We start from the raw sequence: 18,589 nt of genomic DNA, 5'->3' as shown, positions 1-18,589 counted from the left end.
ATATCGACGGAGCCCGACGGGGATCTTACAGCGTTGCATCACCATAGAGGAAGGCCGAAAACTCCTCGACGACCTGCACTCGGGGGCTTGTGGCCACCACGCCGCCCCACGGACCCTTGTAGGAAACGCTTTTCGGCAAGGCTTTTACTGGCCAACGGCCGTGGCGGATGCCATCGAGCTCGTACGCTCGTGTCATGGGTGCCAATTCTACGCCAAACAGACACACCTGCCCGCCCATGCTCTTCAGATGATCCCCATCACCTGGCCGTTTGCGGTGTGGGGGCTCGATTTAGTAGGACCTCTACAAAAGGCGAAAGGAGGGTATACCCATTTGCTGGTGGCTATTGACAAGTTCTCCAAATGGATCGAGGCTCGACCCATCACTAACATCCGCTCCGAGCAGGCCGTCCTTTTCTTCTCCGACATCATCCATCGATTTGGGATCCCCAATGTCATCATCACCGACAACGGCACCCAGTTCACTGGCAGAAAGTTCTTGGATTTCTGCAATCAGCATCACATCCGTGTGAACTGGTCCGCAGTAGCCCACCCTCGAACTAACGGCCAGTTCGAGCGAGCCAACGGCATGATTTTGCAAGGACTCAAGCCAAGGATCTACAATCGATTGAAAAAATTCGGCAAGAAATGGGTCGAGGAGCTTTCCTCAGTCCTATGGAGCCTAAGGACAACGCCAAGCAGGGCCACTAAATACACCCCGTTCTTCATGGTCTACGGCTCTGAGGCTGTCCTCCCCACAGACCTCGAGTATGGGTCACCTCGACTCAAGGCTTACAACGAGCAATCAAACAAAGAAACTCAAGAAAACGCGGTCGACCAACTCGAGGAGGCTCGAGACATGGCCCTCCTCAACTCTGCTAGATATCAGCAGAGACTCCGACGCTACCACGACAAGCACGTGCGCAAGAGGGACCTCAACGTAGGCGACCTTGTCCTACGACGCCGGCAAAGCAACCAAGGACGCCACAAGCTGACCCCACCTTGGGAAGGCCCGTATGTGGTGGCCGAGGTCCTTAAGCCAGGAACGTACGAACTGGCGGACGAAAAAGGGGCAGTCTTCACCAACGCATGGAACATCGAACAGCTACGTCGATTCTACCCCTAGAAGTCCTAGAATTACGATCCTACATTTTGTACGAAGACTTTGTAAATGAACGCATGAATAAATAAAGTCTTTCCCTCGAGCGGTTTCTTTCTGTACCAAAAATAGTCACGAGTTATAGTCTCGACGTCAAAAGGGGATGCCAACCATGACCCATCATAGTCCGCACCCCCTCGGGGGCTACCAGAGGGACGACCCCTCCCCAAGCGTCGAAAAAGCCAAAAAGTTTCTCTCTTTCCTACTTAGTAAACCTTGAACGATCGAGTAGGCGAGGCGCCTCGAGCCCCTCGAGGGCCGAAGGATAATGAGCCTGAGAACACCTACGCCCCCGGGCTATGGAAATTCTACTCACTCCCTCACCCTCGAGGCGATCGAAGCTGTCTTTTACGAAAAATCGAACAAGGAACACATATGTAGGCGCAAAAAGAAATAAAAGAACCTCGAGTGGAAAGACAAACAGACATTTAACAACCACAAAAATACTGTATCGCTTAAAAACAGGATTAACAAAGTTTTATACAAGGGGCCCCAGGCACCCCGAGCAGGCTCGCAGGCCTCAGTCCATGGTACGATCCTCGCCACCCTCACCTCCGCCCGAGCTAGCCTCAGGAGGGAGCACCTCAGGCTCGAAGAGCTTGGCCAACCTTTCTCCAGGAGCCTCCGCGTCGTCGATCAAGGCATGGAGCCTCTCCTCGTTCTCCGCGTCGGTCTTGGAGATGTCGGTGACGAAGCCATGAGACACCACCTCCATGTCGTAGGAGAAGCCCGAGCAGACAACCGCCATCGCCCGCTTCACCCCGATATGGAGGGCATCCCGCACCCGATCTCGCAGCGTTGCGCCTACGTAGCACAACTGGTCGATCAGGGCATCGCCTCGGGCGTCCTCCCTCGACTCATCCATAGGCTCGACCTCCCAAGAGGTCGAGAGATCGCTTATCGCCGTCCGCACTCGACGGTTCAAAGCAACCTCAGCCTCAAGTTGAGCCTTGGCGTTGCGAGCCTCGGCTTGGGCGGCCAGGAGTTCGTCCTTGAGCCCTACAAATACCAATACAAAGAAGCTTTAGGAAAAGCTCAAGCACACCTCGAAAAGGAAATTCGACGAAGGGAACATACCTTTGATGCTCTCCTCTAGAGCCGTGTTCTCGCCAACCAATCTGGTGTTGGCACGCTCGATCTCTCTGTTGGAGCGCGCCAGCTCAGTATTGGCGACGCGGAGATCTTCGATCACCCTGCCAGCCTGAGCGACGGCTCCACTCTTCTCCAGCAGTTCTCCCTTCAGACGCTCGACGTCGTCAGAGAGACTGCGGGATCGAGCTCGCTCCATCTCGAGGTCTTCGAGGGCTTTCTTCTTTGCGTCCTCGGCGGCACCCCTGGCGACCTCATTGTCCACGTACGCCACCTTCATCTTCTGGAAGGTATCGCGGAGGGAGTCCAGGTCGGTTTGGAGAAGGCCCTTCTCCTTGTCCAGGTCCGCGATGATGCTCTTGTGGGACAGGACCTCCTCCCGGGCTCTGGATGCGGCCTCCTCGACCGTAAGAGCCCGCTCCCGTAGCCGCACCGCCTCCTCCTCCGCCTTCTTCGAGACCTCTCGGGCCTCGGCCAAAGCAGCCTCCCTCACCTTCTTCTCCTCCTCGAGTGCTATAAGATCTTTGTAAGCTTTAAGCAGCTTTTCCTGCGACTCGAGGAGTTGATCCTTGAGGAGGGGAAGCTGCTCCCATCCGCCCCTCGTGGCATGTATGAAGCTAGACTTGATGCGAGAGGTCTCTTTCATATCCTGCGAATCAGGGGTCAGGGGGATTAGAACACGGGGACCCGAAAGCACCACAAAGATTGGAGCTCGAGAAACACTTACAAAATAGGCTGGCCCGAGCCCGTTGTTGATGACGTCCGATAGGAGCCCCACCACGTGTTTCATCCAAAGGCGGAGCTCCTCGACGTGCTCCCACTTCTCGACTTCCTTCTTGTCATCGAGGAAGATATTGGGCTCGGACGGGTCGCTGGACGCTCGGATACGAATCCGATCGGGGCACCAGTTCTCCATCTCCCGATCGGCCCGCACCTTGACGCCGCGGAGAAAGTTCTCGACGGTCTCGAGGGAACCCCCGTGGCGCAAGAACAGGTCGGCAAGGCAAGGGAACCGGCCGTCGTCGTCCACCGTCTTCCACGTACCGTCCTTGCTCCCAGACGACCCGATCTCGTCCTCCTCAGAGGGAAAGCGGTCCTCCCACGCTCGACGCTCCCGGAGGAACCCTGGGGCGATCCCGTCCATGCCGTAGAGTGTCCTCTTGATCTCGGACTCGGGGTCGGTGGGGGTGCGCATCATGCAGGCGAGCGCCACCACTCCGTCCGCTCGCCCCGACTCTGCCCGGATCGCGGCAGGCGCCCCCGGGAGGAGCCACGCTGGGGTGGGAGGCCCGTACACCGGCAAATCTTCCTCTTGATCGCCGGGCTCTTGCGACGCCAGCGGTGCCGGTTCGGCCAAAATTTGAGGCGGGGGCTCGAGTGGCTCGTTCTCTTGGCCCCCCAGCTGCTGTTGCTGCCCCAGCTGCTGCTGCTGCTCCCCCTGCTGATGCTGCAGTTGCTCCTCCGGCTGGGGTCGCTGCTGCTGCTGCTCCAGTGACGGCTGCGTCGCCTCGCGCTCCCGCCCCTCCTCCTCCACCATCTTCCTTTGCGCCTCGAGGGCTCGAAGGCCTGCGGGCCAGGGAGTCCGTCCTGTGACGTTGGGAGTCGACGCTTCTTCCTCCATGGGTCGAGCGCCCCCAGACGCTTCGTTGCCATCAGACGTATCGCTGATGGTGATGGGTTCCCCCTCGACCCCCAATCGAGAGGGCTCGGGGGCTCCCTCTGACGCTCGCGTCTGGGGGGCCGCATCATGAGTCGGTGGTGGCGGAGTAGGCGCGGGACGAGGCGAAGCTATCTCGACGCCGGCTGAAGGTGGGGTGCTTGACGAGCCTACAAAACAAAGGGTAAGGGTCAGACGTTATGATAACCGACGTAAGAATATCGCGACACCCAGGAATTAACTACGAACCTGGTTCCGTGGAGGCGGCACCCGTTCTGAGCCTCTTGGCCATCGATGGTTGGGCCTGCTCGAGGGTCCGTTTCAACCTGAGAAAAAGTCGGCATGTGAGGAAGGGTGAAAGAATGGGGGGACAAAGACCGCAACAACAAAAGGGCTTACCCCACGGGCAGAACGGCTCGCCTTCCGCCTACCCGACCAGCGGGCCTCGAGCCACCCCGCGTCGGGGCGCTAGGCCCCTCGGGGGCAGAAACTGGCCTAGGTACGTCGGTCCCCGCCTGGCGGGCGCCGGGACTCGTGCTCCTACGACCAGCGTCCCCTTTCTCAGAGGCCGCAGCGCGACCGCGAGTTAGCGGCCCCGACGCCTGGGACCTAGCCGGACCGCTCTCCCTGGGCGCCAGGGGAGGGCGCGGTGCGTCTTGGCCCGCCTTGGGCGCGGAAGGAGCGTCGGGCCGGGGACGACGAGATCCGCTCGGACCCTCCTCCGGCACCTCCGTCCGGGGGGCGTCGACGTCACCTCGAGGCGGGCCCTCGAGGATCCGATCGAGGCGCGACGCCATCCCCTCGGAATCGTCGCTACTCTCGTCGTCGTCATCGTCATCGTTGGGGGATTCTTCCTCAGGTTCCCCCCTCTGCCTGGATTTGGCTCGACGCGCCTCTAATGCTTGGCGGTCGAGGTTCTTCTTCTTCTCCCCCTTCTTTGCGGAGTCCTTGGCAGACTTCAGCTTCTCGGCGGATTGGCGCCGTTTGTCGTGATCGACCTCGTCCTCCTTTACCGGAGGCCTCGAGGACCGGACATCAATTCGACCCTGCCAAAACTAAGGTAAACTTAGAAGAAAGAGAGGGAATAAGGGAAACCCAGAATCGAGGATGCGCGTAAGAAGAAAGCGTACCAGATCGATCGAGCCTGCGTCAGGCCTCATGGGGAAGCCGTTGACATGCTCCGGCTTAAAATCACCGGCAATTGCGGCCCTGACTCGGGCCGCGACTTCATCGTCCGCCGGAGGCTCGCTGGACATCCGACATGCCTCGAGGTCCCGAGACGAGACACCAGGGCCCATCTCGTCCATCCTCAGCGGTCGTGACATCAGAGGGAGAACTCTCCGATGATGGACGGCCGAGAGGACAAGGGCGGCGGTCAAACCTTCCTGGCGAAGCTTCTTCAGGGCGTCGAGGAGAGGGTCGAGCCGAGGCTGATGAGCTTGGACGACGCCGTAAGTCCAGTCCGCTGGGCGCTCCAAGATCAGACGGCCCGAGTAGGAAGGAAGGAGGTTGTCGTCGTTCCGCAGGTAGAACCATTGGGAGTCCCAACCGGCGTGGTTGGTCGACAACCCTACCGGGATGTACTCCCGCGGCCGGTCCGTCTTCCCCGTCTTCTGCACCAGATTGAGGCAACCCGCCCGCACGGGTTTCCTCACGCCCGTGGTTCCGGTGGAGGCGTGAAACAGCTCCCCCCTGTAGAGGTGGAGCCACAGCTCCCAGTGCGGCATCATCCCTAGGAAGCCCTCACACACGGCGGCGAAGACCGCCGCCACGGTGATGGCGTTCGGAGAGAAGTGCTGCAGCTCCACCCCATAATGGAAGCAGAGGGCCCGCATGAAGCGGCTTGGAGGCGCGCCCAGACCGTGGCGGTGAAACTTGGCGAACGACACCACGTAGCCCTCGGGTGGCTGAGGCGCCCTGTGGCTCGCTGGCGGCGCGATCCACTCTGGCGACGACAGCGAGGTGCGGCGGCGCAGCAGTCCCTCCTTCTCGAGCTCCAACAGCCGGCGCTCCGTCATCGACGACGGGCGCCAGTCATCGGCGGCGACGAGTCTTACAGGCATCTCGGCTAACGGGGCGGTGGGTTCGCTACGGGTCGAGGGGGCGTGTGCGCGGGAGATGACGAGAAAGCAAAGGCAGCAAAGGAACGAGAGCGAGAAGGCGGAAGGGAGAGGAACGGCGGTGACGCGACGACATATTTATAGGCAGCTGTCCGCCAACGGACAGATCCGAGAAGTAAGGTAACTCCCCCCATAAATGCGCCGCCTGACAGCTCTCTCTCTCTCTCTCTCCTCACAGGCCGGACTCTCCGAATTCCTCGCCGATACGGCGTCGTAACGTCATCCGCCTAAAAAGACGCGCCCAACGGGCAGAAAGGCGAACCGCCACGACCGTTTCCTTCCCTCGTAAGCCAAGGGACATAACCGCAAAAGTCTCGAGAGGTCGATGGCTGGCCCGCCGAAAGGGTTCGACAGCCGATCTCGAGCGCCAGAGTCAAGGATCCCCAGCGAGCGGTCGAAGATCGAGGCCCGCCTCGAGGACTCGCTGGTGATGTTCAAGGTAGGGTCGAGACAGTCGAGAGGAATCCCCCCGAAGGGAGGCATCGAGCCGCTGGACTCTATCGAATGAGACCAGTATCCCCGACCACGTCGACCCTGCTTTATGAGGACGCCTCCGGGCTACAGCTGACCCCCTCGAAAGGGGCACAGGTTCTCACTTGGACTACCCGCTAGGAACTCAATTTGGGATGGAAGACGCTCGCTCTATCGAGAGTACGTCGAAACCCCCGGGCAAAAACGAGCCAGTCAGAACCTTCCACCACTGGTGTCGAAAGCGTTCCTGCGAATTAGATAACATAACCCTCGAAGGAGTCAAAAACTCCTCCGAGGGCTCGGGGGCTACCCCGCGGGGTCGCTCGCGCGCCCCCACGAAAATTCGACCGTAAATCAAAACCTCCATTCGAGCGCTAGCGCTCAAATGGAGGCTCGGGGGCTACTGTCGAGGGTATCGGTAAGGGGTACCCTCAGCAATACGCATTATGAGATTGCCCGTATGAAGGTCGAGACCCTTAATTCGACGCTCCAGTCTTACGTATGCGCCGCCATCGACGGTCACAGCCTCGAAGACGGAAATAGTCTCGAGCGAATCGGTTCAGGACTCGAGCGACGACTGCCCTCGATGACGGAAGCGGGCTCGAGCGAACCGAGAGGTGTCGGGCGTGAGGACACTGTCCGCCGCCCGACGCGCGCACGCGAGCCGAAGCATTAAATGCACCTGACGCTTCCCCACCTAACACACAGGTCACGGAAGGCGTGATAGGGAGCAAGCTTCTGTCCCATCGTTCTTTTTGCAGCCTTCCCACCGAACGACCCAGGGCGAGTCAGGACACAGGAAACAAGGATGGAACGTCTAATCGGGACCCCCTCGAGACACCCAAGGTCAGCGCTCCAGATATCAGCATATTACGCGGCGCCCGACCCTCGACCGAACAAGGTCCCATCCCAGGGACAAGTCGGGCGTCGACTGACAACACCACAGCTGCTCCGCCGGATCCGCCACCATACCATACGAGCATGCGACCTCAGAACCAGCACAAGGCGGCTGGCAGGGCAGCACGCAGGAGCACGCGTAATCATCACCAAGCTATCAAGATGGGACGGCTCGAGGCCATGCCGTACGGAAGCCTCGAGTAGGTCAGCGCTCCATGCGGCTATCGATCCCTACTCTAACATCTATGCATGTACCCTGTGTCTCTCCTTGGAGCTATAAAAGGAGGGACTCAGGAATAGAAGAGGGACACATCACAACACAAGAACCCACACACACGTAGTAGAGCGACACATTTCATACCACGCTTGTATTCGCCCCTGTACAAGCACTTAGGTGCAAGATAATACGAACTCTCTCCCCCCGCTGGACGTAGGGCCTTCTCTTGCCCGAACCAGGATAAATCTCTGTGTCTTCTTGCATCACCATCCGGAAAGGGGAGCACGCATACAAATTTACTCGTTGGTGTGACCCCCCGGGGGAAAAAACACCGACACACGATCTGACCGTTGTACAATTAATGACAATTAATCAAGTGTCACGCGTGGTGAATAAGGAAAGGGAGAAAAATAGGATCTGACCGTTGTACAATTAATGACAATTAATTGCTAACCAGACATTTCCTCTTGAGGCCTATATATTCCATACGCGAGTAACCTTCCTTACCTGCGAGACACAACACTTCCTCTCATCTCCTGTCGAGTTACTCTTTGTTCGTCCCCGTCCCGAATCTCTGCGCGCACAGAGATCGGGAGAGCAGGCCTCCAGAACCCATCGAGACACCTACTCGGGTGTGCAGGCAATCAGGTTGTTGGGGAGCGTCTTCCGCGACAGCTCACCGGCGAGATCATCTTCTTCCACTCCGGCGGATCGGGCGTCTTCTTCCTGGTGGACGGTCGAGTTCGGAACTGCGACTACTTCGTCTTCATCGTCTTCTTCCTGGTGGACGTTCGCGGGACTGCACTGCGATCATCTTCCTGCATCGACTGTGGTCCACTACTGCAAGCAACGCACTATGTCGACTAGTGCGAATGGAGCCGCCGGTGCCTTCGGCACTGGTCCCTCCTCAGGGTACAATCTTATTTGATTGTCTTTTATTTTCAGTATGTCTGCAGTAGTATTTGGAATGTTTATCTCTATTTTGAGTAGTGATAAAATTGCACACGTGCACATCTATGCCACCACAATATTATATGTAATTTTCTGGATTAAATCAAACATTAAAATATCTAATTTTCTAACACCTTATAGTTATGACGTATTTATAAAAAACAAATTGTTTATTTTTCTTCGCCTTGTTCTACAATTTTATATAGTACTAGTAAATATGTCTGTGTGTTGCAAAGGAAAAAAGTTATCAAATGTTCATGAAAACAACAGGAATGTACATATATCTTTTTATGTTTTAGTATTTTTATCTATATATCTAAACCTACTTTATTTAACAATTAAAAAATAAAATTTCAAGCTACTTTTTTTTGTCTATCTCTGAATAAGTTGGACAAGGATTGCAATCTAAATCCATATAGAAAAAAGTAAGAGTAGATATTTATTTCTAATAATACTAAACTACGATAAATTTCTTTAGTTTGGATTTTTTTTCTTCTATTTTTTATAAATTCTGAATTTTTATTTTAACCATAGAGATTGTGTCTGATTTGCCATAATTTTTACTTTTTTTATCTTTTGCCGTACAAAACTATTGGTTTGGGTCTCTTTTTTTATTTTTTCAACACAAGTATAGGTAGGATCCTATTCTAATCCAAATAAATACCTTCTACTCCCTCCATTTCAAATTGTAAGTTATTCCAAGAATCTTGGAGAGTCAAACTTTTCTAAATTTGACCAAATTTATATAATAAAATAATTATTATTATGATACCAACTAAATATCATTAGCTTATTCCTTAATTATATTTTTATAATATACTCACTTTACGTTATAAATCTTAGTATTTCTCTTTATAATTTTGGTCAAACGTAAAAATACTTTGATTTTCTAAGTTTGTTGAAATGACTTACAATTTGGAATGGAGGGAGTAGTAAGTTGGACTGGATCGTAATATAAATTCATATAGGAAAAAAAGTAGAGATCTATTCCTAATAATACTAACCATGATAAGTTTATTTAGTTTAAATCTTTTTCTTTAGTTTTTTTCCATAAACGCTGACTTTTTCTTTTTGTCATAGAGATCATGTCCTCATTTGTCAAAATTTTTTTTCTTTTTCCTTTCTTTTTTACCATACGAACTCTTGGTTTGGGTCTCTTTTTTCATAAACGTTCTGACTTTTTTCCCTTTTTGCCATAGCAGTCGTGTCCACGCTGGCCATGTTTTTTTTCTTTTTCTGCCTTAATTAGAGACCATGTCCTCATTGGCCACATATGTTTTTGGTCATGATTTTTTCCTATTACAGATTAATATGTTTTAGAATCGAACTCTGTATCATACTAGACATGAGCTATTTTAACTAAGTCTAGACAAAAGAAACTCTCCAGACCAAACAAATGGATGGACGAGAAAAAATAGCATGAAATTTTGCCTCTTTATTAATGTATATATAAGTGCTATTCTACACCCTCCAAAACTGAGCAGTACAAAGTTCAGTATCATCCAGTACTACACCTAAGACTACGAAATACTGAACAATACTGAAACACAGATACTGAACGATACTGAAGACGCATTTTTTCTACATGCACATGTAGTTACTCTCATGTCTATATCTCTAGATTTAAGGTGCATATGACCGGACGAAATGTATGTAGATGAAGTCTATATCTCTAGAGTGATATGTATGTTAAGTATGCATGCATACATAGAGTATGCGGTTACACTTATTGTATATAATATAGTATTGGCATTTTAGTAATATATTAAAAATATGAATTTATTTAAAAAAATTCGCGTGGTAAGATCTAAAGTATTTTAATAGGAGTACATAAACATACTCAAATTGATAAACAAGTATGAACATATACACAATGTGGTTTATTGCAGCTAGACCCGTATGTTGCCCAAGAGATTGCATGTACCGAAGAATCTCCACCATCTACTGATGCGGATCATTTGAGGGTCTGACACGTGGATTATTCGAACCAGCCGATGATAGAGGTTGCACAAAAGAGAAGACGTTGCATGTGTCAGACAAAAAATCCACTAGGCTACATGTGTTGTGGTTTGATCCTAAGCATTTACCTACCTACCAACTTAAACAATCATATGGGAGAGAGAGGAAGTAGAGGTCGCGTCGATAACGCTGTCACCAAGATAGTACCACCATGCTCCTTGCCTCCTCCAATGCTCATGACAACCCCTGAATCAAAGTCCTAGGAGCTTGGGTTGTAGTCGTTTCTATGGAGAGACCTTTGCCGCCGACGTGTACTCATTGGTTCATTGGTGCGGTCGTAGAATGTCGGGTTTGTGTACGCCTCGGATAGGTTGTCCAGATTGTAGGAGACGTTGAACGTCGCCTTACCCTTGTGGGCCATAGCATATGCCATGAACGTAGTGCACTTCTGGCCCGCATGTGCCACCGGCTGCAAGAAAGACAACAAGATTAGTAGAAATCAAGCCAAATTGAGCGTTAAAAACATATGGGATCAATTCAAAAATTCATCAGCACCTACGGGGTCACATGTGAGAGGTGTAGGTTTATAACTGACGTACGTGACAACTTGCGCGAAATGTTCGCAAATTTTTATCATAGCATCCACATGTGATGTGAAGACGTGTCGCTAGGTTTCAAGATTTTTAGACTTTATTTGCATTTTATATAATTAAAATGCATTTCTCCTGCAACTTTATTGCCATGTTTCGTGTATAAGACGTTCGAAATTTCGGGCATACTCCTGCAAACGGCCTCAAACTATAATACGTATCATGAATATTATTTTTTCCAATCGTCAAATTCTATGATTCGATGCACCTACAGTTCAATTTTCCATTTTCAAAAATATATTTAAATAAAATAAATTAAAAATATATAGAAAATATATCAAGAACTGTGCCAAATTTGAACATGCCCTTCAAAATAAAGTGTAAAGCCAGAAGAAAAAGTTTAGAGGCAAAAAACAAAAAAAATCTTTACCAAGTGCCCAATTCTGACACTCGGCAAAGAGCCTCTTTGCTGAGTGTCAAACTGTGGCACTCGGCAAAGGGTGGCGATGTGTACCACCGTTAGTCTTTGCCGAGTGTTGTGCTTTGCCGAGTGCTCGACACTCGGCAAAGAGCCTCTTTGCCGAGAGCCAACCTTTTCCGAGTGCTGACACTCGGCAAAAAATCTCTTTGCCAAGTGCCCGACAACATTTGACAGTTGGCAAAGCATATGACACTTGGCAAAGCTCTGGTTTTCGGTAGAGATTCTGACTCATGTTTACTCTAGTTAATTTCGCATCAGTCATTGAACAACGGTCGGTGCGCAACTGATCTTATCACACGCAGTCTAAATATTTTTCAATCAAATATGAAACACCTTACATTTTTGTATGTCTGGTTCTACGGGGCAAGCAAGCAGCTGGCCCGACATAGAGACTAAAATCTTAATTACTTCCCACAACTAAACCAAGATCATTACAAATACAAAATGAAGGAAAAGATTTGCACAACATGCATACATAATGCTGTAGGCAGAAAGCTTTCTCCAAGCTAACTATCTACTGAAATGCTATCCAAAGAGACGGGCTCGCTCCGAGCCTAGGCTTAGTAGGTAGGCGAGCGCTATATATATTTATATATTCTTCCTGTAGTTAGTAGGAGAACTGCAAGTTGCTGGTGAATGACATGCCGAACACCCAGTTCTGCGGCACGACGTACGGGAAGACGATGCTCTGTCCGCCTGTGGACGTGACGCCGAAGGTGAGCGCCTGGCCGGCGATCCCGGCCAGCGACTGCCAGTTGGCGCCCCAGTTCCTGCTCATGGGCACCCGGTTGGTGTTGGCGCCCTGGACCCAGGCGCTGGCCACCGAGCCGCTGCCGGCGACGTTGGAGATGAGCACCAGCTCGTAGTGGTTGAACCCGGTGATGGTGAAGCGCACGCCGCCCTGCTTCACGCAGGGCACGCGCTGGTACAGCACCGGGATGATGCCGCCCTGGTAGATGCCGATCTTGAGCCACGCCGGCTGGGACATGTCGAAGTGCGCCCGCGGCGGGTTGCACCAGCCGCCGTTGCTGCCGGAGTAGGCGTAGTTGGGCGGGCACAGGTTGGTGGCCGAGACCGTGACGGGGCCGGCGCCCTGCCGGCACCACCGCGCGTCCGTCTGCGGGTCGCACGAGATCTGGTAGCACTGCCCGCACGACGCGCCGTCGTTGTACAGGACCTGGCTCAGGGCCGCCGTGTACTGCCCGTAGCCCGTCGCGTACAGGTTGCCGTACCCGCACGCCCCGCCTGATCGAAACGTACGTGTGGCAGTTCACATATGGGAGCGTGACATAACATGCATCCAGTGAAATCTACTACTCGTACGTATGAAGCATTATTGTTACTAGCGCATGGGTAGGGTAGACGGTAGTGGGTACATACCCATTGTGCCCGAGGCGTCGCCGCCGCCGTAGAACGTGGCGGTGCCCCTGGACCAGGCGTCGACGGCCGGCGGCGCGGCAGCCAGCGCGACCACCGCGAGGAACACGACGGCCAGAGGTTTGGGTGTCTCCATTACTGCCACCCTTAGCTTGGCGTCTCAAACAGAACAGCAGGATCCAGTGCAAGTGAAGATGGATCACACAGGAAGAAGCTCACGATAGAGGGAGGGATCAAGACGAAAGGTGGTGGTCTTCGATGTGGTTGCTACAATCGGTTCTTAAATAGCTAGGAAGGGTTGGAGTCGTCGACGAGAAACAGCTGAATCCAAGCGATCAAGATCGACGGGCACGACGGCACATGAGCGCGCGCAGCGACAGTTGCGCTGATGCATGCGGATAGCCGATCAGATTCAGATCGGCGCTGCAAGCGCAAGTGCATGGCGTGGCGTGGGTGCGCTTTTCTGGTCTCGAGTGCTCTAGCTCCGCCCGGCTCTTGTTAATTCAGGAACGTAACATGCAAGATTCTGTTATACTTCCATTCTCTGGCCGCGTCCATCAAAGTCAGCTCTGACACCCGATGGAGGCGATTGTCAAAACAAATTAAGGGTTGAATTCCGTGGACAGAATGATTAGAGATGAACTGGAGGTCGTCTATTGGACGCGTTGATAAGTAACAAGAAGCTAGCGCTGATAAGCAAGAACTCGACAGATAGTATCGTAGCATCTCCATCGCTCCGACAAGTTAAGCAACTAAACCCATTTGTTATTTGATACGAATTACTGGCACATGCACATGCGCGGTCACGTGAGGCCGGCGGCGGTCGACGTACCCAGGCCAACCCCCGCCCGCCCTCGCCCATGCATGGATCGTGCCGAGATGCTGTGTGGTTAATCATTATTAATCCTTATGATCACTTGGTCAATGTTTTTGCTTAAGGTACGAGTGATATGCTAGTTCACCGTGGATTCAGTTGTAAAACATGTCGCCAGTGGTTAGAACCTTTCGCTCTTCTCTCTCATAGTTAGCATGGTAGATAAATGCAAAAGAGCACATAGACACAAAATAGAGAGATTGTTCTTTATTTCTCTTAATGTTGATGATTGCATCATGGACCCTCCACGTATATATTGTCCTGCCCTAAGAGTTTGGTAAGAGTCCATATAAATAATAGACTATGATTATGATTTCTCCTCCTCATTTCTCTACTAGAATTTGTATGTTTTAGACGCTTCCCCATCGGTGATTACTACAATATGCACCGATGAGGATGGGGGGTTTCTTATTTCCATCAAGTGAACATAACTCTTGTTTTGATTGGAATGTTACACACCGATCTAGCTTCAGATCAAAAGACCCGAATCCATGGAACCTTAGCACCATATCTTCTCTGGTTATTAACCAAGTCCCAAACCAGCTGACCTCACCGAGAAGGATAATCCCTGCCTATGTAACAAAGAACACAAGCAAAAACTCGAAAGAAGAAACTCAATAATTGAAGTGACAAATTGCAGATCTATTATCAAGCACTCAAAGTTGGGTTCACAACCGATGACGGTGACTGGTCGAAGATATGTTCATCTCAAGTAAATTCAAACCTTAACTTGGGCGATAACTAATCAATATAAAGTTTCTGGGTGCATGATACCCCATGGAGGTGCGCCCCTAATAGCATCTAAAATGATACATGGCCCAACGAACCAAAAGACGGTGATGCATCAACCTGGCAGATTTTTTTATGGTAACTTGTTTTGATAATTCCCATTGAATTTAGTGGAATTTTAATGTCAAACCAAAGCTATTGGTTATATTATAAAATTAACTTTCCATGGATAGGAGGACCATCGAAAATGGAGCTTGTATGTGTCTTGGACGTTCGTTTTACACTTCTACTACATGCTGACCCTGGAGGCCTAGGTAGACTCAAACTCGAGTTGGATTGGGTCTCCCGCTTGACTTGGACGTCCTTGTTGTTCGTCTCCACCTCTACATCTCTCTCCAAGTACTTCTCGATCTTCTCCAATGTTCCTAAGTATGATAACATCATTAGGTAGTAATCTACTCTCAAAATTATGAAAAAAGATCACTTAATAATGAGCTCACCTCTAGGTTCAATTATCGCATTCAAGCTCTAGTCATTAGACCTTGCATAACAGTTGGAGGATCGATGGGTGCATTCGAAGGAGTGATGTCCTCATCACATGCCCCACTAAAAACTCTAAAAAACCTAGTGAAAATAGTGGTTCTTAGAGAAGAGAGTGCATCGCATTTGCACCTTGATTACACATGTTACCTCATGGAAAAACTTGTGTAAGAAATCTTCATGTAAAAACTCACATAGGGAAACTAAGTACAACGCCTAACCTTGGTCATAAATAGATATTTATCTTCACGATATATGGATAAACTAAATATTTTAGCAAATATGATCTACTCCCTCTGTTCTATGCCTAAATCTTGATATTCATAATATTAGCAGTTTACCTTCAAGGTAGATTCAACTAAATATGATCCCTCCTAATAAAGCCATCCTTTGAACTTCATTGTTCGAATTATCGAAACCATACTTTCAAAAATACATGTATCATTAATAGTATGCAGTACCACAAACTATACATCTTTGAAAGAGTTGGATTGTAATTCTTTTATGAATTATGATGTGGCAGGGTTATAACCCTAGGGTATCTCAAGGCAACCAGTATTTAGTAGGCCACGCGGCCCTCAATATGCTAGCAAGTAAAGGCCCAAACGACCAAGGCCTAGATAAGCCAAACACGTCGGGCCTACGCCTAGGCTAGGGTCAGCCACTTCCTACCTTAATCGTCTAGCAAGTGCGATCCCTTCCCCGTCATGACCTTTGGAAGGGGCAGACAAAGGTTGAGCCCTGCCAGGCATGCCCACTTTGGCAAGAGCAAACATGCCTCACTGACCTCACAAAGGGTCGAGGGGGCAGCAACCATCTCGCCCTGGTCAAACATCACCTTTATGCCTTATCGATAAGATAATACTAAGCAGTGGTGGCAATGGGTATGACACCTGCCGTCCAAGATACGCATCAACAAATGAAGGTACGATCCCACCCACCAAGGGATGGAATCCGCAACAAAGGACTCGACGCAGAGACCATCTGAGCTGGCTTAAAACCATGACCCCAATGATCAGGGTCATGGCCCTCAGCCCCATGAAGCTATTAGGCGAATAGTGACCCGGGGTAGCTGCCTACCGAGGGTACAACGCCTCAGGAAACTTGGAGGCAATGACAACAACCATGAAAGAAGTTGCATTGCATAGGTTGGCTGAAGGACACCCATTGTACCTACAATGCCGACATGGGCGGCATAATAGCACCACATCACTCCCTATTGCAATGTACCCATGAGACCATGATGGTAGCCATGCATAAATGGGCACTAGAAGATGGCGTAGCTTGCAAGCCAAGTTAACTAGGATCTTCTCTACGTATCAAGCCCTGACTCTAAACTCTATATAAGGGCAGCCAGGATGCTCTTCTTTGGGCATCGATCCATTCATCCCACTCATTCTTCATCCTCCACCTAACCACTAGAGTAGCAAGGGCTTCTAGAGGTTCTCTTTGGGCAGTCCCTCATCTAGGATAGGTTCCACTACCTCTTCCTCTATTCTTGCACCCCCATTGTAAGAAATTTAGAGCATTCAAGCAAGGAACCCACACTTGATCGTCTCTGAGACTAGGTGTAGGGCTCTAGCCTGAACCAATATAGATCCTTGTGTCTTCTTGTGTGCTACCATCATCTTCCTAGAGCGCATGACAATCGTATAAGTTTACTAGTCTGATTTATAAAACATTGATAGTTGCGCACCAGGTAGGGAACAATTGCGCACTCTTGATTGTTGAAGGAGGTGATGGCTCCATGCACTGTCGGTGGACTCACTGGTGGAATGGCCCACGACGGCCACATCCACCATGAAAACTATAGCTTCATAGGCACCAACGAGCTAGCGCCCACGTCCGCCATCGCCCGTGATCTAGACCTCTACTAGAGGAACCTAGGTCTTGTGGCTATTGAGGTTTGTGAGTCTAAATATAGTATTAAGGATTCTACAAGCACATAGAACATCAGTGTAGCTTTCTACCGAGAGTATTTTAGGTATCATTATTTATATTTTACCAGAGGGAAACAATGAAATGAAGATTTATTGAGTAATAAAGGAATATCTATCAACATAGCACCACATCACTCCCTGCTACAACATACCCACAAGACCATGATGGTAGCCATGCACCGATGGACACCAGAATACGGCATAGCTTGCTAGCCAAGTTAGCTAGGACCTTCTCTATGTATCAGGCCCTAGCTCCGCACTCTATATAAGGGCAGCTGTTGGCGGTCCTTAAGTACCATATTTAATTATCAAATAAATAAAGAAAAGGATCCAAATGCAACCAACACCCAGACTTAGGGTTTTATCTGATAGAATTCCACGAGTTTTGGTGTTTGTCTATTTCTAGAGGGGGTTATCAGGAAATATGGAGGAAAGGCCCACATGTCGGGTTTACATAGAGATATTAAGGTTCCACGTAATTTTCTATCATCTAGAAGACTCCAGAAGCCACGGGAACAAACAGGAAGCCGAGCGGGCTCGGGGACAGGGTGCCCGCCCTCCCCCCTTGGGCACCCGCCCTGCTATAGAGACCAGTCAGGTCCCGTCTCACGGATTATGCTCCACCGACCTAAAGGATTAAGGAAAACCGTGCGATTAATGTCGGTTTGATCCGACAGCCCAGATTCACTTGAGGGGACTATATAAGCAGACCCCCTGGCCCCTGGAGGAGGCACCCCTTGATCCCTATTCATTATTCATAGACAGAGCAAAAGCTAGGGTTTGGAGATAAGAGCTCTCCTCTCTTCTCTAAACTAGAGTAGATCTAGATAGTAGCAAGATGGAGAGCGAGGGAGGATTGGAGGAGAGGCCGGCCTGTCGGTTCTTCCTCCTGTTGTACTTCACCATGATCAAGCTCTAATCAAGCTTGCTCATGGGATGACTCTAGTAATCTACTTCTTATTTCATTATGCAATTACTATCCATGTATGTTCTGGTTCACAACTCTTTTGAGTACTTTAATCTATAGGACGCTATAGGTGAGAGTTGTAGTATAGGTGTAAGCGTGGTGCTTAGACCTAGATTACTTGTGGATATCCCCTGTCTAGCCGGATCGTGTGGTAGGCCGCGTAGGTGACAGTTACGTTGGTCCCCTGTAGTCCACCTCCTGTTAGCAGGACTGGTAGGGTTTATCGACCTATGGATAAGCATCCTTTGTGGTGTATTCTTATCACGTGGTTCGTCCCAGACATAGACATACCCCTTTGAAGTAGAGAAACCATAGTTATCCTCTCTATTCTTCTACCATCGCCCATATACTAGATTGCTCTACTCTATATTTTCCTATTATCACCCATTGTTATCTTACCTTTAATATTATTCTTATTCAATTCTACCATCTTTCCTATTTACACCTATCTATCTATCTAGGTTAAGTTAGAGCATAGTTGGTTCTCCCGTTTCCCTGTGGATACGATAAAACCTTTAACCGGGTAAAAGCTACTACGGTATCCGTGCGCTTGCGGATTTATCTGTGTGCGTAT

General features: G+C 50.3%; 1 protein-coding gene across 1 annotated transcript; it reads right to left on the bottom strand.

Annotated features, from left to right (window-relative positions):
- On the bottom strand, nt 11,878-13,445 carry LOC8059324 (expansin-A15). The gene is made up of 2 exons (XM_002464525.2): nt 12,969-13,445; nt 11,878-12,833 (listed from the first exon to the last, which is right to left on the bottom strand). Exons 1-2 carry the CDS (start codon nt 13,099-13,101, stop codon nt 12,196-12,198), a joined length of 771 nt encoding a protein of 256 aa, XP_002464570.1. The 5' UTR covers nt 13,102-13,445; the 3' UTR covers nt 11,878-12,195.

This window comes from Sorghum bicolor, chromosome 1, assembly GCF_000003195.3.
Source record: "Sorghum bicolor cultivar BTx623 chromosome 1, Sorghum_bicolor_NCBIv3, whole genome shotgun sequence".
NCBI lineage: Eukaryota > Viridiplantae > Streptophyta > Magnoliopsida > Poales > Poaceae > Sorghum > Sorghum bicolor.
The sequence above is the reverse complement of the archived record's forward strand: the minus strand, read 5'-3'. Positions and strand labels throughout refer to the sequence as shown.